Below are 23,872 nucleotides of genomic sequence, written 5' to 3'. Positions count from 1 at the left end.
CAGCTAAATGGTCACATTCACATCTGGTAAACTGCTTTATCTGACAGCTGAGTCCTTGAGTAAACTATTTAAGAGTTTCAGATTTCCCTAGAAGATCAGGTATTTCAAAGTACCTGACCAGCAGAATTGATATCTAAATAACTATGACCTGATCACAAACCCAACCAATCAGAAAAGGAACTGATTATCATTGAGCAGATGCTACAAACATAGAAAATTAAATCTACAGCATTTACAAAGTACCTAAAATTAGTCAACAAACATGTATATGAGTGCCTTTTCTATTATTAAAAACCATGTGCCCCAATACACAAAGAAGCAACTGTATTTCTAAACAATCCAAAAATGAAATTAAGAAAACAATTCCATTTATAATAGCATCAAAGAGACTAAAATGCTTAGGAATATATTTAACAAGAGAACAACACTTGTACACTGAAAACTACAAAACATTGGTAAATGACAGCAATGATCTAAATGGAAAGACATTCTATCTTCTTGGGTCAGAAGATCTGATAGTGTTAGGATGGCAATACTTTCCAAAGTGACCTAACAGACTCAACACAATCCCTGTCAAAATCCCAGTTGCCTTTTAGTGCAGATTATCAACAAGCTGATCCTAAAATTCACATGGAATGTCAAGGGACCCAGGTTAGCCAAAATAATCTTGAAAAAGAAGATTAAGTTGAAGGACTCACTCTTCTCAGTCTCAAAACTTGGTACTACAAAGCTACAGTAATCAAAGCAGTGTGGTACTGGCATAAGGATAGAAATACAGATCAATGCAATAGAAATGAGAGTCCAAAAATAAACCCATACATTTATGGTCAAGTGATTTTCAACAAAGGGGCTGAGAGAATTCAATGGGGAAATAATAGTCTATCCAACAAATGGTGCTGGGACAACTATATATCCTATATAGCCACATGCAAAAGAATGAATCTGAACCTCTACCTCACACCACACACAAGAATGAACTCAAAATGGATCATAGACCTAAATGTAAGAGCTAAAACTATAAAATGCTTAGAAAAAAATACAGAAGTCAGTCTTCATGATCTTAGGTTAGGCAATGATTTCTTATACATGACACCAAAGGCAAAGTGATGAGAGAGAAGATAGATAAGAATGAGTTCATCAAAATTTAAAACTTCTATGCTGCAAAGGCCACCATCAAGAAGTGAAAAGACAACCAACAGACTGGGAGAAAATATTTGCAAATTATATACTTGATAAAGGACCTGTATCCAAAATATATAAGAATTCTTACAATTCAATAATAAAAAGACAAAGAATCCAACTAAAAAATGAGCAAAGACTTGAACAGACATTTCTCCAAAGAAAATAAAGAGCCAATAAGTATATTAAAAGATGTTCAACACCATCAGTCATCAGGGAAGTGCAAATCAAAATGAGAGATCCCCTTACACCTATTAAGGCAATTAAAACCCGAAAGACAGACAATAACAAGTATTGGCAAGGATGTAGAGAAATTTAAACTCTTATATACTGCTGGTGAAACTGTAAAATGGTACAGCCACTTTGGACAACAGTTTGACAGTTCCTCAAAAGATTAAATACTGAGTTACCATATGACCCAGCAATTCCACTCCTAGGTATATACCCAAGAGAATTAAAAACATATGTCCACACAAAGACTTGTACATGAATGTTTATAGCCCCATTATTCATAATAAACCAAAGAGTTGAAGCAACCCAAAAGATAATCAACTGATAAATGGATAAAGACAACATTGTATATCCATACAAAGAATATTATTCTGTAGTAAAAAGGAACAAAGTACTGATTCATGCCACTACATGGATGAACCTTGAAAATACTATGCTGAGTGAAAGAACCCAGTCACAAAAATCACATATTGTATGATGCCATAGAGAGACAGAAAATAGACTAGTGTTTACTAGGGACTGTGGGTGGGGGAATGGAGAGTGACAGCTAACAGATACAAAGTTTCTTTCTGGAATGATTAAAATGTTTCAAAATTGTATTATGAAGATGGCTGCAGAATTCTATAAATATACTAGAAACTACTAAATTGCACACTTTAAACAGGTGACTTCATAGTATGTAAAGCTATTTAAAGGGTAAAAGATATACCCAATACTTAATATTTTATTCCTGTATTTTTTTTTAATTGGGGTATAAATGATTTAAAATGCTATGTTAGTTTCAGGTGTACAGCAAAGTGAATCTGTTATACAAATAAATATAGCCACTCTTTTTTAGATTCTTTTCCCATATAGGCCATTACAGAGTATTGAATAGAGTTCCCTGTGCTATACAGTAGGTCCTTATTAGTCATCTGTTTTATATATAGTAGTGTGTATGTGCCAATCCCAATCTTCCAATTCTTCCTTCCCCATCCCTTACCCCTCCGTAACCATAAGTTTATTTTCTACATCTGTAACTCTATTTTGGTTTTGTAGATAAGTTCATTTGTAGCCTTTTTTAAGATTCCATATATAAAGTGATATCACATGGTATTTGTCCTCCTCTGTCTGACTTACTTCACTCAGTACAAGAATCTCTAGGTCCATCCACCCATGTTGCTGCAAATGGCATTATTTTGTTCTTCTTTATGGCTGATAATATTCCACTGTATTACCTTGTATTTCTTAGAGCACACACGTCCCTTTCCCTTACCTTGAAGCCACAGCCCAGCCTGGCAGTCCAAACCTCTCATAGTCCCCTCCATAAATGTCTCGTACTAGTTTATCCACTTTGGTGCTATCTCCACGTGATGCCATTTCAAGAGCTTCTTCAAATGTGGTACAGCCAGTAAGAAGACAGCAAAGACCAAAAAAAGTTCCTCCTCCAAGACTGTGATTAAAAACAAACATAGTATTATAACATTTTTCAAAATAAGAATAGGCAGGTAATATTTATGAATCCAAAACCATATTCATGTATCAACCCACGCTTGCCCCATCCCAATCATACAGATGCCACTAAGTAGGAAACAAGTCTGTGAAAAGGTAAAAATAAAGTGTCTAATGGACACCTTGAAGATACCATATTCACATAAGCCAAGCAAACAAAGCAGCAAAACACAGGGCCCACTTCTTTACCCATGTCCCCAATGCAGTCTGGGCACCTGCTGAATACTAGGAGCCTCAGGTGCAGATCAGCCCACCAGGGCCATGGTGGCACCTCTTCCCTTTCTCTCTCCAAGTGCAAGCCCCGAGTCATCCTCATCCAAGCATCTTGTCACCCTGGGTCATCAGCCCCCCTTACCCGACTAGAACTCCTCCATGAATGTGTTTTCTCTCCCAAAATTACTCCTCTCATTCTTTAACTGACACCTGTTCAAAAACTTGTTTATCCCAATCCCCAGCTCCTGTTTTTCCTCAAGTGATCGCTGATCCTTAAACCAAAAGGTATTCATTCTCATCTGCCACCTAATCCTCCCTTTTCAGACTACCCTCCCCCAAATATTTTTCTACTGCTCAGTACCTCAACTTCTAGATCTCACGACATCCCCTGGCCATGTGTATGTGTGGATACATGTAAAATCTAAACTAGTTCAAAGCTGGGATCTTGCCTTGCCTTCTCCTTATAAATGCTACCTAGTAGCTTTGGTTACTTTATGGTATATGCATATCATAACACTATCTGAGGGCAGGGACCTTGGGCTCAATGAGTCTGCTGATGAGATGTTTTATGAAACTATGCTAGTGAAATCTTCAGCAATAGAGATTAAAGAAAAGTAGATCATGAAATCAGAATTTCCACAGAGAAACAATATTTGCTTGCACAATCCCAGAGAAACATATCTTTCACATAATTTTAACAGGTTCTTGAAGATGTTCTTACATGCAGTACCTGAAAACTCAGTTTTAACCCATTATGATATCAAGAATAAACAATGACCTTTATATAAAAGACATACCTGGTACCTGTGACCCGCTTATAATTATCTTTGGAATATACTGCTAAGATGCTAACTCCAGAGCCAATGTTCACCAGGAGCAGAGGGTATGGATTTCTCAAATCAAATGGTAACTTCTGACATTTTTCGGAATCAGCAGGGTTTTCAAAGTAATAGCACTGTGACCGTCCATTGAATCCAACTGAGTCAATATATAAAATTCCTTTTATTAAGCAATCTAGTTCATCAAGTTTGCAAAGCTGAAGATCACCTATCTGTAATGAAATAAAAATGTATTCAGATTTTTTAACAAGCCAAGCAGAAATAAAAACTCTGTTTAATAAGGCATTCCCCTCTACATAAGACAAACCATAAAAGTGCTCATGGATGTGTACTATTTGTGCTTGCTTTACAAAACAGATCTGGAGACAACAAACATAGGGATGGACTGACAAGACAGAATTCTGCTCCCACAGACCCAATACATTCAAACCACCGCAGCAGCTGGAGAAATGTGCCAAAACCCAAGCAGAAAACAAGATGTCTGCTTACGGGGACCATGAGGCAGGAGCACAGCTGAAAGCACAGCCCCATCAGAAAGCAGACTCTAAGAAGTCTAAATGATGCAAGGAGCTGGAAACACATGGCAGGAGCCACAAGGAATCCAACATCTACCTTCCAAAGACCATCTTCAAGGCTATAGAGCAGTATCAAAGTAGGCCACACTTTATTATTAATAATCTGCAGCCAAAGGACTGAAAGTATCCAATTAGAAAGTAAAATACTTCACTATTTAAACTGATTACAGCCTCAAGGGATGTGGGGAGTTTAGCAGAATCAAAATTTAAAACATTGTTATCAACTTAATTTCATCTAAATAATTAATAAAGGGATAATTAAATTATTATTCATATTACGGAACATTGTATAGCAATTAAGAATGAAGAGGATCTTTATACAAACATACATATATATCAATATATATACTTTTTTTTTTTTTGGCCACGCCGCAAAGCATGCAGGATGTTACTTCCCCGACCAGGGATCGAACCCGTGCCCCCTACAGTGGGAGTGCAGTCTTCACCACTGGACCACCAGGGAAGTCCCGAGAATGAAGAGGATCTTTATTCAATTAAGAATTGAAGTGGGAAGAACTCCAAGACATGTTTTTAGTCAAAAAAAAAAACAAAACAAGCTGAGAAATATTTTATACAACATGATCCAATTTGCCTTACTTTAAAACCATATTTATATGCACGTGTATGTGTCATACACAGTCATGCACAGAAAAACTAAAAAGATACATGAACTTTTAACTGTGGTAACTTTGCAGAGATGATATAAAACAACTTTCACTTTTTACTCTATGAACTTCTAACCCATTTGAATGCTACCAGCATTATCTACCTACTCAATATATGTGACAAATACAAAGATGCCTCAAACCCCTAAAGCACCTATTTCTGTTTAAAACCAAGTTTAGCCCTGCAAGTCCTCCCCCTTTAATTCAACTCTCATTTGATTACATTATACTCAATTTACTTTGATCCAAAGGAGATGGAAGTTAATAGGTAACTTCACCTTAATCCTTAAGTAATCCCTAATTACGAATATTAAATTACTCCTCTGAGGAAACCCAAGCCCTTGAAAACGTTCATCACTGTCCTTATTTTATCTGCCCATGCCCTCCCTGCCACAATGAATTCAATTCTGATTTCCTGACACTTGAATCTCAAGTGTCAGCACTTTCATGTCAAAGCAAAATCATTTTACACTGGTAGCCTACTGGAATAAAAGTAGTTTTCTGCCATTGTATGTCAAACCAATACCTCCTTTTATCTTTCCCATAATTCATGTTACCTGAAGTACCCTGCTGTGCTATTAATCCTAATGAATCCCAGCCTAATTGACAGTCAGATGACCAAATACGTAAGTTATTTCACTAACTCAAGTTACTCATAATGTATGTGTTGCACCCACAAGCAAACTCAATACAATGTGAGGAAATCTGATTCACATTAAAAAAGAAACAGGGTAAACTCCATATTTTTAAAAATACTTCACTGTGGTTTATTAGATAATAGTTACTCCAGATGCACAAACAGGATTTGTTAGGCATTTCATTTTCCCACAGTTTTCAAGGACAGCGCTGGTGCATACAGATGAGAAATCCCAACAGCCTAAGAGCCAATCCCTAAAGTCTAAAATCTACTCTGCACCTCTCCTTGGATTAGCACACAGCACACAACCTCCAGTAACAGCCCAAATGGTATTCAAACATGTTCCAAAGGCATCTCTACAGGGTCCCAGAAATCGAGAGGTTTTCTCCTCTACCTATCAGTTATAATCCAGAGTCCACTGTGACCGCAAAGGAGGGGGACCTCCTCTCCTCCTACCTTCCCGTTTACTCACAGGTAGGAAAGAAACCACTGTAAACCAACAACCAAGGAAAATTCAAGCAAAGAATGCAAAACCAGTTTTAAAATTCATGTCAATTCTATATTATGGTTATGGTCAGTTATGGGAGAAAGAAGATAGAGGACAAAGAAAGACAAAGTCACAAATCATACAATGACACGCAAGGCTGGGGGCAGGGAGAAAATGAAAAACAACATAGGCAAAGGCAGAATCTCTGTAATAACATTCTCATTGGTGGCATTAAAAACATGGTCACTGAAGATATTTTAAATCTACACTGCACTCTGAAGGTCAGAGCCTTGACCAATTCGCCTATCAATTCTCCCATCTACCCCCACATCCACCCTCAAATGACCTAGCCTCAAGGCCTTACACACAGTGTTCACTGAATGAAAACAAAATCAAGGGCCCACTGGCACTCCACCTACTATCCAGACTCCTGTTAACAAGTGTGCAGCTCAGGACACATCAAAAGGCATTTGGGGAGAGCAGACTCTGCTGTCAACCATCTCTGACTAACCCTGAGGCCTGAAAAACACTGCTTTGGACCAGAGTTCCTCATATTTCTAAATAGTAAAATTGCCAAGAAACAAATGAGGGGGATAAGAAAAATTATGTGGTAGATAACGTTGGAAACAATTTTATAACATGAAATGACATTAATTTTTTAAATTATTTTTCAATCACATTGTTCAAGACAATGATATTGTTCCTCACTGGTAGTTCCTTCCTGTGCTTATTACAGCTTTACTATTTTTTCATACTAAAAGAACAACAAAATGCTATGCTGTTAGTGCTTCTGATTCTCATCAACTCATCTGAATTGGGCAAAAAGTAAACTATACAACAATCTCTAGATGGCAACTCCTATCACTAATTGATATTTAATCTTAACTTGACTCAAGAAAATTCAAGTTCCATTAGAGATGGAAATGATTCCACCACTTGCTATTGGTATTATTTTTAACAATCAGATTACCATAAATTGTATATAAGCTAAAAAATGCATACTGTGAGAAAATCCTGCTCAAATTTGTACGCTCCACCTCCAGTGGCACAAAAGACAGTGTGGAGACTCGAGAAGTTTTTATCTCTGCCCATTTGAATAAAAGCAGGCATGTCATGAGTGGGAAAGCGTATAAAGTGCAGATTGCCTTTGCGTCCACACAGAGTCAGATCCTTCAGCTCCAGGTGCACGTCCCGAATACCCGTGGACCCATAAGCCACATTGGAGGTCAGGTACTTTCGAATGCTTTTAAGACTTTCCACTTCTTCCTCTTCTTCTTCAGCAGTGATGTCTTTGGGTTCAAAATAAACCAGCTTGACCAGGGTCCCACCAATATCCAAGCCAAACCAAGGAAAAACTAAATGGGGAAGGAAAAAAAAGTCAGAACAGCTTTTTTTCTGAAAACTAAATTTACACTTATTAGATTAACAATTTATTTCATACCTTGAGGTTTCCAAGAACTATATACACAAAAAGGGTTTTGGGAGAAGAAATATGATTCTGTCTAATCTGGAAACAAATCTTAAAAAAAGAATTACAAAGATCAAGAAGAAAAATATTACAACGTTAAGCCAACACAATCCTCTTAGACAAGCCCAAACTGCACTGAGAAATATTAAAAAACAGCAAAATGACTACTCATTAACCTCAACTCTGAAAAAAAAGATTGAGAATGAAAATCTTCATCCTTGCCCTTGCCTTACAGAAATGTTGAGACTTTTCAGAGCTTTGGTTTAGTACTCAAACTAGGGCTAGAGGAAATTCCCAACCCTATGTAACATATAAGCTCCAGTGGTCAATTTCTCTCAAACCCTGGTATCAACCAATCCATCAGGTTTCAATGGCCATCAGTGGAACAGGTGTTTCAAAGTTAATACCCATTCCCCAAAAATCCATCCCAAAAAATCCATCCCAGGACTTCCCTGGCAGTCCAGTGGTTAAGACTCCTGCGCTTCCAATGCAGCGGACGCAGATTTGATCCCTGGTAAGGGAACTAGGATCCCGCATACTATGCGGAGGAGCTAAAAAAAAAAAAAAAATCCATCCCAAAAAATGGCTTAAGGAGACTGGATCAAGATAAACTGCATTAGCCATACATGCCTTCTCCTCCCACCTTAAATCCTAGAAATGACTAAAGATATAAACTTACTGATTTTCTAAAATAATTCTGAGAAACAAGAAGTGATACCATCAGCAGAATGAAGTTGATAGAGGCAATAACTGTCCAGAACCCTGAAAAGAGAAATGCTATAAAAATTGGGAGCAGCTATGAAGGTGTGGGGAGCAGATGGGTGCTCCATCCAAGCTGTCGATGGGGTAGCTGCCATGGGGAAACAGAAGCAAGCTCTGGTGCAGTCATAGTGATATGGTGGGGAAATACACTTGGCACAACTGGACAGGCCAGACACTCCCCTCCCCCTCCTCCAAAGAGGCAAAGTCTTCACTGGGCACAGGCACTTGAGCCCAAGCATCAGTACACATCCACGTAGCTGCTGTTACCCAGAAGTGGGGAGCCCCCACATCTGGCCGTATTTCCCATCTCTCCCCTACAATCCATCCTGACAGACTGGTAAACAGACACTGCACCCACTGACAGGAGAATAGCAATCCTTAAACCAGAGATGATCACTTTATAAACCAGAATCACCAAAAGGGAAAAATCAACACCACAAAACCAAGAAGTTAACATCTAAGGAAAGAGTTGCAGGAACAAAGAGGAGGCTTTAAAAGAATCATAAATATCCTCCAAGGTAAAATGAGATTTCACCCATGTAAAATGAATAAGCTATTGTAAATCAACTATACTTCAATAAAAAAATTAATTTTAAAAATGAATAAGCTACCATAAAGAAAAATTAGAAATTAAGAAATGATTGCCAGCTGTGGTTGTGGCTGTTAAGAATCTACACATGTGACAAAATTATATAGAACTAAATACACACATACAAGAGTTTATGTAAAACTGGTTAAATCTAAACAAGGTCTGTGAACTGTATCAATGTTAATTTCCTAGTTGGGGGTGTGGGACAAGCTTTCAAAACCAAAAAGAGCGGGGCAGGGGGTGGGGCGCAGGGGCGGGGAACACACCAATATACTTAACATAGGTGACTCTCAAAAACAGGCTGAGTGAAAAAAGCTTGGCACAAAAGGCTACATACTATATGAGTCCATTATATGAAACTCTAGAAAATGCAAGCTAATCATTTCTGTATCTGATAGCAGATCACTGGCTGGGGGAGTGAGAGAGGGAAGGACTATACAGGGGCAGGAGAAAACTTTCTGTAATAACCCAAATCTTAATTGTTGGGGGCAAGAGGGGAGCTTCATGGGTGTATATATCTGTCAAAATGTATGGAACTATACACTTTAAATGGATATATTTTATTGTATGTAAATTGTATCCAATAAAGACACTTTTATAATAGAAAAAAAGGAGAAATATTTATTTCCAAAATAAAGCTCCACAGATACATTTAATAACAAAATGGGCACAGAAAAAACAAATGGAAAACAAAACTAAGAAACTCTCCCAAAATGCCTCTTGAGTATGAAAGAAAGATAGATATATAGAACACAGAACCAGAAAGTCCAACATCTGTGTTATATGAGTTCTAGAAATTTTCTGGGGGAGATAGGGGAAGACAGGAATAATTGGCTGCTTGAAATAAAATTAATAAGTGTAGAAAGGGGAGATGTATAGTCACATCCTATTGAAATTTCAGGAAATCCCTGAAAACTCCCAAAGGAAAAAAGTGAATTCCTACAAAGATACATAAATCACATAAAGGTAAAATTAGACTTTTCATCAGTAACACAGATGCTAGAAGACAATAGCGCACTGGCAAAGTTATGAGGAAAACAATTTGAAACTCGTATCCAGCCAAATCAGCTTTCAAATGGGAGTGCAAGAGAAAGACATTTCTACACATGAAAGAGCTCAACATTTACTATTCAAAGACCTTCTCTGAAATAATTAGTAGATGCACTCCAATATAATTTTTTAAAGCACCCAAGAAGATATGAGCTATATAAACAATGATAAGCACAGGAAGCAATACACGCTGACTTTTAGGAAAATAAGCAATCTGCAACTAAAATACTTACATGATTTCAACATAGGAAGTCGAAGAGGGAAGAGAAAGGAGAGGGAAGTCAAAGCAAGCAGCAGCTCTGTCTCGTTGGGGAACGGAAGATAAAGATTCTGATTATTTCTAAACAAGAATAAAGAAGTGATGGTTTAAATGCGTTAAAAATTTAGGGGTTGGGGTTCCCTGGTGGCGCGGTAGTTAAGAATCCACCTGCCAATGCAGGGGACACGGGTTCGAGCCCTGGTCCAGGAAGATCCCACATGCTGCGGAGCAACTAAGCCCGTTTGCCACAACTACTGAGCCTGTGGTCTAGAGCCCGCGAGCCACAACTACTGAGCCCGTGTGCCACAACTACTGAAGCCCACGTGCCTAGAGCACATGCTGTGCAACAAAAGAAGTCACCACAATGAGAAGGCCGCACACCACAATGAAGAGTAGCCCCCGCTCGCTGCCACTAGAGAAAGCCCATGCAGCTACAAAGACCCAGCACAGCCAAAAATAAATTTAAATAAATAAATTAAAAAAAAAAATTTACAGGCAACTCCAAAAAAAGAGAAAATGAACATATGACCTTCAAACAACTAGGGGGAAAAAATCAGTTCAAAAACAAAGAGGAGGGCTTCCCTGGTGGCGCAGTGGTTGAGAGTCCGCCTGCCGATGCAGGGGACACGGGTTCGTGCCCCGGTCTAGGAAGATCCCACATGCCGCGGAGCGGCTGGGCCAGTGAGCCATGGCTGCTAAGCCTGCGCGTCCGGAGCCTGTGCTCCGCAACGGGAGAGGCCACAGGAGTGACAGGCCCGCGTACTGGAAAACAGAAAAACAAAAACAAAGAGGAAAAAAAGTATAGTAAATACAAAACAAAAAATGACAGGAATGAATGCAAACATATCAGTAGTCACAGACACGTCAAATTTTTCTTCCAGACTGAAAAGAAAATTCAGCTATATGCTTATATAAAAAGATACATCTAAAACAAGATAATACAAGGAGACTGAAGGTAAATAAATGGTAAAACACCCACAATAGAGTCCCATCATAAAGAGGAGTTGGATTCTTTAAGATGAAAACGGCATTCAGTCAAAAATGAATAAATCAAAATCTTAAGCACCTCACTGGAGACTGACAAAACGGTTGACTTACATTTAGGAAACATGATATAGTAAAAGTCAAGCCTTATGTTTCAAGACCAATACTGCATTTATCAAGGGCTCACATTATAAGAGGTGCCCCTCCAAACAGTGATCTACCATCCCTAAGCTCTATCACAATTACTGGGTTGGCCAAAAAGTTCATTCAGGTTTCTGTAACATCTTACAAAAACCCGAACAAACTTTTTGGCCAAACCAATATATATTCACTGACTAAATCGGTGAGTAGTCACTGTCACCATGCTTTGCCACATTTATATAGTTGAATTTGGGTAAGCAAAACAAATGCCTGGACAATGTTACTCCACTTTATTAAGCAAATGTTAACAGAAAGCAAATACAATACTAGCAGACTGAAAAGAATTCAAACAAACAAAAAGCACTATAAGAGGACAAAAAAATTATGTCATGTGCATATAAAACTATAATTGATATGATCCTGATATATACTTCAAAAAATATTAAAAACAAGGAGAAACTGACAAATCTACAAATCAGCAGAACCTCAAATTCCAAAGAACAAAACCAAACCACATTCACTTTCCACAATACCTCAAAATAAGAAATTAATCCAACAGACACAAGGAAATAAGTCTATCCACCTGGAAATCTTCAAACTCATTTCTACTAACTCCGAAACTGAAGATGAGATCAAAACAATTTATTTTTTAATGAATGACAATGAGAACACTATATAGCAAAAGGAATAGGATGTCTACCCAAGGTGGGACTCAAAGGTGGGACTCAAAGGGAAACTTCTAGCCTTAAATGTTTATCAAATGTATTCAAAAAGAAGGAAGCCTGAATAAAAGGGAACATCACATACAATTTGAAATGCTAGAAAAATAAAGCAGACCCAAAATAAGCAGAAGGAAGTTATTAAAGATGAAAGCAAGATGTAAATGAAATTAGAAAAACATCATCATGAACAAAGCCAAAAGCTGATCAGTAAAATCAAGCTTTGAAAAAGCCATTAAAACAGACAAATTTTTGGTAAGTGTATCTAAGAAAAAGAAAGATGTAACTTTTCTCAAAAAAAAAAGATCAAAGAAGATGAACGTACACGACCAGAAACTACAAATAAGCCAAATTACAACTTTGTAACAGTGAATTTAAAATGTACACTAAACAGAGGATTAGCTAGAAAATAAAAAAGTGGCTCAAAATGAGGTAAAAAACACAAATCAAAAGCACTGAAAATTTTTAAAAAGAGGTCAAAGACCTACAACCCAAACAACAACAAAAAAGCACCAGGCCCTAATGGTTTCCAGGCAAACCATTAAGAGCTTCTAGGGCACAAAAAAATCTAGAAAGATTCCCAAGTCATGCTAATTTCATATCAAAAGTAGAAAAGAAGTGTCTCACAAAACAAATGCAAAAATATTAAATTATTAAACAACAGAATCCAGTTGTGCAATAAAAATAATACACCATGGGGCTTCCCTGGTGGCGCAGTGGTTGAGAGTCCGCCTGCCGATGCGGGGGACACGGGTTCGAGCCCTGGGCCGGGAGGGTCCCACATGCCACGGAGCAACTAAGCCCGTGCACCACAACTACTGAGCCTGCGCTCTCGAGCCCGCGAGCCACAACTACTGACCCCGAGTGCCACAGCTACTGAAGCCCACGTGCCTAGAGCCCGTGCTCAGCAACAAGAGAAGACCGCGCACCACAACGAAGACCCAACACAGCCTAAAATAAAAATAAATTTATGAAAAAAAATAAAATAAAATAATACACCATGGCCAACAGGGATTCTTTGGAATGCAAGGATGGTTTTCACATTAAAATTCCAATTAAGGAGGTTTGCTTACATTAGTTCACTGAAGGAGAAAAACCATGATTATCTCAATACACTCCAAAAAATAAAAATTAAGAGAATTAAGCCAACAAAATTAAAAAATCTTTTTTAATAACTGGACACACCAAAAAAGAATACAAATACCAATAGCTTTTCCTATGTTATAAGCAAAATCCAGCAAGAAAATGACGTGAAAAAAATGTCATGCATAACAAAAACCATAAAATATTTATAAATAAATCTAATACTAAATATCCATGATTGCTATTAAAATGGTGTACTGAAAGACATAATAGTGGGAAGATATATCATGTTCCAGGAAGGAAAACTAAATACTATTAAAGTGTCAATTCTCCCCCAAATTAATCTAACAATGTCAATGCAATTCTAAAAAGAACACTGTGGCTAACTCCCCAACAGCTATTCCACCTCAGTCAGAAAGAGAGCCCTGATTTTTTTTTTTTTTTTTAAACACCAACAGAAACTCCATTTCCAGTGATGAGGGACTAACTCAACCTGGCGTGAGTCACGAAGTCTGGCCCCGACTGGAAGAATAAAAAGTTTCTTCACTAATGAAATCAACAGTGCTGGATATAACTGAAGTAAGGAGATTCAATTCCTATTTTCCTACTAACAGCGCCATTCTTTTAACCATCAACTTTAAGATGATGCCAACCTTGTGGAGAGCAAAGAAGAGACACAGCACTCTACCAACAAATATATCTAATCAACAGGATTGGAATCTGAAGTTTTGGACATATCTAAGACCAATGGAAGACTGTAATGCTTAAAACAAATTAAGCCTTACTCCCCTTTCCATAGATTAAAAAGTTGAAACATTAGTTTATGGCTATTATGTTTTAAATGTGCATCTATTAACAGCCAAGCACTTTACTGCACGAGTTTATTTAATGTTTACAATAACCATGCACGGTAATCACCCCACTTTACAGATTAAGAAACTGAAGTGCAGGGACTTCCCTGGTGGTCCAGGGACTAAGGCTCCGCATTCCCAATGCCGGGGGCCCAGGTTCGATCCCTGGTCAGGGAATTAGATCCCACATGCCACAACTAAGAGTCTGCATGCCGCAACTAAAGATCCCACAAGCCACAACTAAAAAAAAAAAGATCCCGCATGCCACAACTAAGACCTGGCACAGCCAAATAAATATTTTTTAAAAAAAAAAGAATGAAAGAGGGCTTCCCTGGTGGCGCAGTGGTTGAGAGTCCGCCTGCCGATGCAGGGGACACGGGTTCGTGCCCCGGTCCGGGAAGATCCCACATGCCGCGGAGCGGCTGGACCCGTGAGCCATGGCCGCTAAGCCTGCACGTCTGGAGCCTGTGCTCCGCAACGGGAGAGGCCACAACAGTGAGAGGCCCGAATACCGCAAAAAGAAAAAAAAAAAAGAATTAAAGAAAACGAAACTTAAGTGCAAAAGAGCCCAAGGTCACAGTCAAGAAAAGGCAGAAGTGGGACTCAAACTCAGATTTCCTAAGTCTTTTTAAAAGTATCTTTTGGGCTTCCCTGGTGGCGCAGTGGTTGAGAGTCCGCCTGCTGATGCAGGGGACACGGGTTTGTGCCCCGGTCCAGGAAGATCCCACATGCCGCGGAGCGGCTGGGCCCGTGAGCCATGGCTGCTAAGCCTGCGCGTCCGGAGCCTGTGCTCTGCAACGGGAGAGGCCACAACAGTGAGAGGCCCGCGTACCGCAAAAAAAATAAAATAGATAAAAATAAAAGTATCTTAACCAGTATCTATACAAACTTAACAGCACAAAACACATATTCTTGGGTTAAATTTTCTTTTAAGTAAAAGTAGTTTAATAAAATTTACATACCTTAAATAAAGACCAACAATATATAAGGAAAAATAAGGAGCCTAAGGCTGAAAGAGTAAATAGCCTTATTATATCCTTTAGTAGCTTCTGGATTTTTTCGTTAATCAAACATTTACATATCCAAGATCTGAGAGATAATGAAAGACACGGGAGGTCCATTAGATGCATGCTCTCTGATAATATCTCAGGCCATACAATTCTGTTATTTCTAAACATTCAGCCTATCAAAGGGGGTTTAGATTCCTATCAATAACTGACAGACTGCCCCATATACTATGACATGATGACTACTAGAATAAGCCTTCCAATTCTTATTCAAAATACTATGTGTGGCACTTCCCTGGTGGCACAGTGTTAAGAATCCGCCCACCAATACAGGGGACACAGGTTCGAACCCTGGTCCGGGAAGCCCACATGCCGCGGAGCAACTAAGCCTGTGCACCACAACTACTGAGCCTGCGCTCTTACCCCGCGTGCCACAACTACTGAAGCCCGTGCTCAGCAACAAAAGAAACCACCGCAATGAGAAGCCCGTGCACCACAACGAAGAGTAGCCCCCGCTCGCCGCAACTAGAGAAAGCCTGCGCACAGCAACAAAGACCCAATGCAGCCAAAAATAAATAAATTAAAAAAAAAAAAAAAACCACTATGTGTTTCTGGCACGAAAAGTCATGGAAAGTCAAGGAACTTTTGCTATGCCCTCACATTCCTATCTCACTAATAGAAGGCCTATTTTATCACTTCTGATTAGTGAGTCTTTCCATTAATTTTCACAGATATTTTAGTCTGTTTTCAGCCTTCAGCATATTTCCTGATATATTTCCTCTAAGGTACTCCACCTAGACAATGTACACTTAGGACACATTTCTAGAAAGAATTTAAACTTTCCCTCACAGATTTATGTAAAATCATCAATAGCACACTGTCTCATAATAGGTCTCAACAACTGAAATGCTTTCCAATGAGAAATATATGGTTTATAAAAGTGTACTCAATTTTCCAACATTATGAATATCTTTACACCAGACCACATGTGGTTAAAATACTGCAAACTCAAATCCCTAGACTGGTCTAGGCAGCGATCTTTGGCCTCATATTAAAAGACAGACCTCGGGACTTCCCTGGTGGTCCAGTGGTTAAGACTCTGAGCTCCCAGTGCAGAGGGTCCGGGCTCAATCCCTGCTCAGGGAACTAGATCCCACGTGCCACAACTAAAAAGTCCGCATGCCGCAACTAAAAAGATTCTGCTCGCACGTGACACCAAAGATCCCGCGTGCTGCAACTAAGAAAGACCCAGTGCAGCCAAATAAATAAATAAATACTTTTTAAAAGACGGACCTCAATAAATATTCCCAAAATAGTTTAACTCAGGGACCAGATACTTATAAAATACTACCTACTATAAAACCAGCAGACTCAATAATAAATTTTACATCCAAGAAATATAAAGACGGCTTCCCTGGTGGCACAGTGGTTAAGGATCCACCTGCCAATGCAGGGGACACAGGTGTGAGCCCTGGTCCTGGAAGATCCCACATGCCGCGGAGCAACTAAGCCCATGCACTACAACTACTGAGCCCACGTGCTACAACTACTGAAGCCTGCACGCCTAATGCCCATGTTCCGCAACAAGAGAAGCCACCACAGTGAGAATCCCACGCACCGCAACGAAAGAGTAGCCCCCACTCGCCGCAACTAGAGAAAGCCTGCGCACAGCAACAAAGACTGAACACAGCCATAAATAAATAAATAAAATTTATTTTTTAAGAAAAGAAATATAAATATACAAAACTTAATACGCTACTAAAAACTGCAAGATAGCTTTCACTTTCAGAAAGCAAACTTTAAGCCATTATAAAGGGTTTTCATATCCTAGTCCACCTTGCTGACAAAAATTGAAAAAGAATATTAACTGAGAAAGAACAGTGCCTGAAGATAAAGATACCACAAATTATGAACCTGAAAAGCGCTCCCAAGGTTATAAATTTAAGCCCAAGGAACCTCACTGCTCTTTTAAATAACCAGACAAAATAGCTATTCTGCTATATGACTGCCTGATAAGGTATTCTCAAACAACCTACAGGCTATTATCTTGGTCCTTATCTCTCCTTTTAACATGTGTTTAAGCAAAATATTTTTAATACCATACATCCCCCTTGCTAATGGTCTCCTCAGATATACAGAGGGCAGTGATGCCAACACTCAACAGTCATACTATCTAAATGCACAATTCATACATGAGCCCCTAAAATAACATACTTAATTTTACAAGCTGCATAATATTATTTTTAGGTTATGCTTAATGCTTTATATTCATTATTCATCAAAGAAGAGGAGCCGTGTTTACTTTTATTTCATTTAGGTTTAAAGTTGATAAAACAATAGGTTAAAAAGCACCCTCTCCTATTCTGTCCCTCAAAAATGGGCTACAAAGCAATAGAAATCTAACTTTTTTCTTGAGCTCCCAGTGGGCGGCCCTTCCTAATTCCCTAAATGAAGATGAAACACTACACCTGATAAAAGGCAACCTCCCAGCACCAGTTCCATTCTGGCAACACTGATGCTGCCCCAAATACCAAGGAAAAGCTAACTATTTTCTAGATTAGTATTATCAAGCTACAAACAAAAGCTTTATTTTCTAGACTAATGGAGGTTAAGGAAATTCCATGATTGGCATGAGTCCAAAATCAGCATGTCCCCAAGCTTTCCCTGGAGTGCTAAAATATGCTTGGGAGTCACCTTCAAAGATCCAGCTCATCCCCTGGCACTGCCATGAAGCACTGTGATCCCAGAGTTCCCACACCTCCTGCACATCTGGGGCCCTAGATTAAAATGTATGTTCTCTTGTTACATGTTACATGCATGTAATGTTCTCTTGTTACGTTTGTAAAAACTGTACATTTTACTGTATGTAATAATGCCTCAATAAAATTTTAAAAATTAAAACACATTTTTAGACCCCTCTGCAGATCTGAGGGTTTTCTTTTTTTAAGCTTCTGAGTGATTCCATGTGAGAACCACTACTCTGAACTACATCACATGTACCTTCCAAGATGTGGAAAGTCAAGGAACACCGGGTCTGAAGTCAGACACCTAGAATCAAAACACAGTTCCATTACTAACTCACTATACGCCCTTGGAGAAAGAGAAAATTTCACTGAGCCTGTTGCCTAATCTGGAAGCTGGGTATAACAAACACCCACCTCAGAGGATAACTGCAAGACTTAAATGTTTATGAAGTATTTGGCACAGTGTCTAACATGAACACGTAAGCATCATCGTTACCATCATTTTAAACCAATCTTTATTTGGTATTTCTCTCAGACCTATGAGACATACTCCAGCTAATCTAAAACTTTTGAAGAACTTCTTAGACACACATGCCTAGCCTCATCCCTAATGACTATGATGTGTTAAGTCTGAGGTGGGGACAGGTTTGGGAATCACACTGCTCTAGGGAACATGTGTGGCAGAACATGACTATAATCAGGGCCCACAATTCCTAAGATAAACTGAACAGCTCCTTCTAGTTTCCGATGACAACTAGTCTCCTACCTTAAGATAAGTAGTGTAATGATATCAGAATGAGGTTTTCTAACAAAAGAAAGGTGGCACCAACTCAACTCTCCTAATAAAAAATACAAAGATTAAATCTTTATTGAATTCCCTCAAAGTTAAGACCAAAGTATATTCTTTGGTCAATACACAATCAATACACTGCCTCTCCAACAGGTATACCCCTGGACAGTACAGAAAGAACAAATGGAAAGAAAACAATACCTTATTTATTTCTTTAGTTCTCATTATCTAAGAGATAGCTTTTCATGACTTTTATAAGGACTAATGAGTTTATTAAAGCTCTTAGAAGAGTACATGAAAAAAAAATTTTAAGAGTGCCTGACTGGTGGCAAACACCGAAATTACAATACTCAGAATCCTCATGGCCAGTGGTCACAAAGAGCTGGCTACATGGCTGTGATTCTTTTTGCTGAATCTCTGGAATTTACATCCATCTCTAATGAGGCAGTACAAAACCACGAAGGAACTAATGTTTTGCATTGCTTAAAAATCAAGTGCTTCTCAAACAGGAACTAGGCTCTAAAAACGGTATACCTTGAGAGCAGATCATCTCTTTTCCAATTCTCTTTCAAGAACATAGGAAAAGACAAAAGAATTAAAACTCTCAAACTTTTCACAGCAAAATAGGGGTGTTTTTAATATTTAATCATCCAAATCATATAAAACTAAAGCAACTGGGTTGTTGGGCTGACGTCCAAGACTATCCAATAAAGACCTCACACCCGGGGGGGTGGGGGTGGGGGGTTGTGATGAATTGGGCGATTGGGATTGACATGTATACACTGATGTGTATAAAACTGATGACCAATAAGGACCTGCTGTATAAAAAAATAAAGTAAAAAATAATAATAATTTTTAAAAACACGACCTCACACTTATCCTGCCACTTTCTCACTCCCATAATCTACATTTAAAACAAGCTGATTCCTGAAATAGGAATCTGGCAACGACAAGAAAAAATATATATAGCCACATGTAAAATGTTATTATATCGTAAAACTCATATTAGAGTATCAAGACAGTGGATACTTTCAAGAGTTGCAATGGCTGTTTGAAGGAGGACCCAAACTGAAAACCTGTAAAGAGAAGAAAATATCTGGACTAGATCACAATGCAGAAAATAAAACCTGATAATAAAACCGATTCTCTGGGAAGAGCATGTGCAACCGCCAAGGCGAGAAGTCGTTTTCCCTCAAAAGAGAAAGGCTTAATGCCCAGAGTGCTACAGTACTGAATCGTGAGTATCAGCAAAGAGATGGAAAGAAAATAGAGGCGATAATCTGGGTGAGACAAGACCCGAATTCTCATGGGAAGAAAAGCAGACAAAGCTTAGTATACACAACACGGAATCCAGTTTTAGGCTTGCAGCAACTCAACCATTTTCCTTGAGCCCAAAATCTCCAGGTAAAAAGGATGTAACGTCTTGCAGCTCTCTGGAAATCCACGGAAAACAGACACTGGGGATTCAAACGACTTGAGGGGGGAGGGGAGGTGGTGAAAATGGGTCAAAAGAAGTCTTCCCGAGGAAAAAAATAATGCGACTCTCGGCCGAAGAATGCACAAGGAACTAAGAACCGGGAGGGAGAAAAGGTCCTGGGTACAGACGCTACACTCGGACAACCGAGAAGCAGACGCGCGAGGCCGGATGGGGCCGAACACGCAGCCTCCGGCGTTGGGGGACCCGAGGCCTCCAACCAGATGTCAGCCCAGCACCAACCTGGGACCACCGAGTGGGGGCACTGTCTCCGCGCGGGAAAAACGGCGACCGGGCCGGAAGGGGGCAGGGCGAAACGCGAGGGCGCCCCGCCGGGCACTTACGCGGCCGCTTCTTCCTGAGGCTTTCGACGCGCTGACGGGAGGCCGACGTAGCGCCGCTGTAAGAGCCGGGCCGGTCCCGCCTTACGCCCTCCGCCGAAGCCGAGGCCCCGACGGCGGAAGCCGACGCGCTGTTCGCCCGGCGCCGCAGTGGCTCCCGCCGCCGCCCATCGGGGCCGCCGGGCGCCGGCTCCCGGACCGACGAGGCGGAGACCCCCCAGTGGCGCTCCATGGGCGCGCCAAGCCGGCCCGCTCCCATCCGCAGGAGGAACCGCTGCCGACCGAGCCAGCCCCCAACACCAGTGCCCTCGTCGCCTCCTCCGCGGCAATCCAGCCAGAGCAGAAGAACACCCTCGGCAGGCCGCCTCTTCCGTTGCGCCAACACGCAGCAAGCCAATCCAAACAAGCTGGGGGCGGCCCGAAGGCCTCTTGTCCAATCGGCTGCCTGATTCGAGGCGGATCGACCGCGCCTCCGCCCAATGAAAGGCTCGGGGCGGGGCGGAGGACGGCAAGGGAGGGGATCCGGGCTGGGCAGAGGAGAAGGCGGTGTTGCTGAGCACAGAGTGATGGCGGCGCCGCCCAATAGACGCGTTGGTGGAGGGGTCTGCGCCCCCTTACACCGGGGTGCACAGGTAGGCGCTCCGGGCCCCAGAACTCTCCCGGGAGCCGCCTCGCGCCCCCGAGCCCCGCCGTGCTGCTGCGTCTCGTCGTCTCCCGGCTTGCGCCCTTCTCCAGCCCAGCGGTGTGCCGCAGGGTCTGGTCGCCAGCCGTTGGCAAACAGAAGGGCTTGAACCGCGGCTGAATTTAGCCTTTGTCCCTCGACCTGATTCCACTACTGCCGTCAAGGCCACCAGTCCTCCGCGCTCTGTTTGACCGCCACCCCCTTCCCCAGCACTGCCACTGGCGTGTTTAGGCTAAGCCCCCTTCATTCCTCCTGCGTTAGACAGATGTTCCCAGTACGAGAACTAATGAAAGGACTGGGGTTGGTCTCCATGGCAACTGGAAGAAAGAGATGGGTTATAAATCTTTTGCCACCCTCCTGTAGTGAAGGAGGGGGGTGTGGGAGCCAGGAAGTAGGGTTGGCTCTTGGAAGGAGAGTCTGGACCCCCTTTCCTTGTGGTGCAGTGGAGGACATAGAAGGATTTGGTGGCCGCCTCAGGGCCTGGGTTGTTGGGGATTTGGTCTGATTGGTTTTTTTTAAATCATTGGTTTTTTGTTTTTTAAATCATTTTATCACCTTCTTTTTTGCGGGTGAGAACATGGTCACCTCCAGCCCTGAGATACTGACCAAAGGTCCATCCAAGCGTCTCTTCTCCCATAGGTTGCCCATGCCTGGAATGACCCGTGGCTCTGTACCCCCAAGGCACTCCCTCATTCTGTCAAGTTGAACGGGATTGTGGGTTTATCTTGCTAGCAAATTATTTCATAAGTGCCTCCCCTGAGAGACTGTAATGCCCCTTATGTTCTTCATCTTTCCTGTAATGACTGCTAGTAGCAGGCTGAACAAGAAATATGAGCTTCTCTCTTGCTTATTGAATAGAATTGCCATGCTCACTCAAAACTAGCTCCCTGGGACTTCCCTGGTGGCACAGTGGTTAGGAATCCACCTGCCAATGCAGGGCACACAGGTTCGATGCCTGGTCCGGGAAGATGCCACATGTCGTGGAGCAACTCAGCCTGTGCGCCACAACTACTGAGCCTGCGCTCTAGAGCCCGCGAGCCACAACTAGTGAAGCCCACACACCTAGAGCCCGTGCTCCGCAACAAGAGAAGCCACCGCACTGAGAAGCCCGCACACTGCAACGAAGAGTAGCCCCCTCTCAGCGCAACTAGAGAAAGCCCGTGCGCAGGAACGGTAGGATTAACTCTGGAAACCCTATTTCCTAACTCTGGAAATTCCGTCTCCTGCAGGAAGCCACCCCAGAGGGATCCTACAAAAACCAAGAAAACGTATAGCTACTCTTCTAAATCTCAGTGCCCAGCATTGCCTACGTTTCTGCCTCCCCCAGCAACAACAAAAAAAAAACGGTTCTCCTTGACCTGAGGAAACTTCCATCCAGGTCTGTGAGCTGCAGTAGATCATCCTGAAGAATCAAGAATCATCATCACCTGAGACTGCCAAGACGAATCCCAACATCAAAACACTTGAGGGCTTCCCTGGTGACGCAGTGGTTGAGGGTCCGCCTGCCTGATGCAGGGGATACAGGTTCGTGCCCCGGTCCGGGAAGATCCTACAGGCCGCGGAGTGGCTAGGCCCGTGAGCCATGGCCACTGAGCCTGCGCGTCCGGAGCCTGTGCCCCGCAACGGGAGAGGCCACAACAGTGAGAGGCCCACGTACCGGAAAAAAAAAAACAAAAAACAAAAAAGCACTTGAAGCTTGTGTACCTTTTCTTTCTTTGCTGTGTATAGTGTCTTTTATCTTTTTAAAATTTATTTATTTATTTATTTATTTTTGGCTCCGTTGGGTCTTCGTTGCTGCACGCGGGCTTTCTCTAGTTGCGGCAAGCGGGGTCTACTCTTCGTCGCAGTGCACGGGCTTCTCAGTGCGGTGGCTTCTCTTGTTGCAGAGCACGGGCTCTAGGTGCGCGGGCTTCAGGAGTTGTGGCTCGCGGGCTCTAGAGCGCAGGCTCAGTAGTTGTGGCACACGGGCTTAGTTGCTCCACGGCATATGGGATCTTCCCAGAGCGGGGCTCGAACCCGTGTCCCCTGCATTGGCAGGTGGATTCTTAACAATTGCACCACCAGGGAAGCCCAGAAAATAAATTTTTTAAGAGAAAAATGTATCATGGATTTACACTAATTTCCATTCATTTTTAAGGTTACAGAGTTTTTACTTAGCTTCTTTTATCTTAACCTGAAAATCTAAGGACTTCACAACATTCACTACTTATTTGCTTTATCATTAAATATATAGATAATAGTTTCAGAATAAAAATATCAGTATTACCAATGATGTGATTATTAAACACTGTTTAAGATTTTTCTGCCGTTCTTTTTGTCCTTAGGATACGTTGCACTAGGGATGAAAAATCAAATTGTTCTTTAAAGTCATTTGAAATAATTTCTTTCTGTGTAGTTCAGCCAACAACTCAATACAGAATTGAGTCCTTTTTTTTCCATTTTGATTCAATTTTTAGAGATTTAAATTTTTTCTTGCTTTTTCTAATGAAAGAAGCTACCATGTTGTGTGCTGCCCTATGAAGCAACCCATGTGGCAAGAGACTGAAGGCAGCCTCTGGCCAACAGCCAACAAGGAAGTGCAGCCCGCAGAGCAACATTTCAATGAGGAACT

General features: G+C 41.1%; 1 protein-coding gene across 3 annotated transcripts in view; it reads right to left on the bottom strand.

Annotated features, from left to right (window-relative positions):
- PANK2 (pantothenate kinase 2) overlaps positions 1-20,969 on the bottom strand; it is a 28,046-nt gene extending 7,077 nt beyond the window's left edge. Inside the window, exons 1-4 of one of the 3 annotated variants that reach the window (XM_060031176.1) lie at positions 20,583-20,969; positions 7,320-7,672; positions 3,912-4,165; positions 2,666-2,842 (exon numbers count right to left, since the gene is read on the bottom strand). In XM_060031176.1, the coding sequence (XP_059887159.1) occupies positions 2,666-2,842; positions 3,912-4,165; positions 7,320-7,672; positions 20,583-20,838 (1,040 nt within the window). In that variant the 5' untranslated portion in view covers positions 20,839-20,969. The remainder of the gene's footprint in view (positions 1-2,665; positions 2,843-3,911; positions 4,166-7,319; positions 7,673-20,582) is intronic. The other 2 variants (XM_060031174.1, XM_060031175.1) reach the window with 2 other exon arrangements.
- Between the last annotated feature and the right edge of the window lie 2,903 nt (positions 20,970-23,872).

Source organism: Delphinus delphis, chromosome 15, assembly GCF_949987515.2.
Source record: "Delphinus delphis chromosome 15, mDelDel1.2, whole genome shotgun sequence".
Lineage (NCBI taxonomy): Eukaryota > Metazoa > Chordata > Mammalia > Artiodactyla > Delphinidae > Delphinus > Delphinus delphis.
Note: the sequence above shows the minus strand (reverse complement) of the source record. Positions and strands in the feature narration are given on the sequence as shown.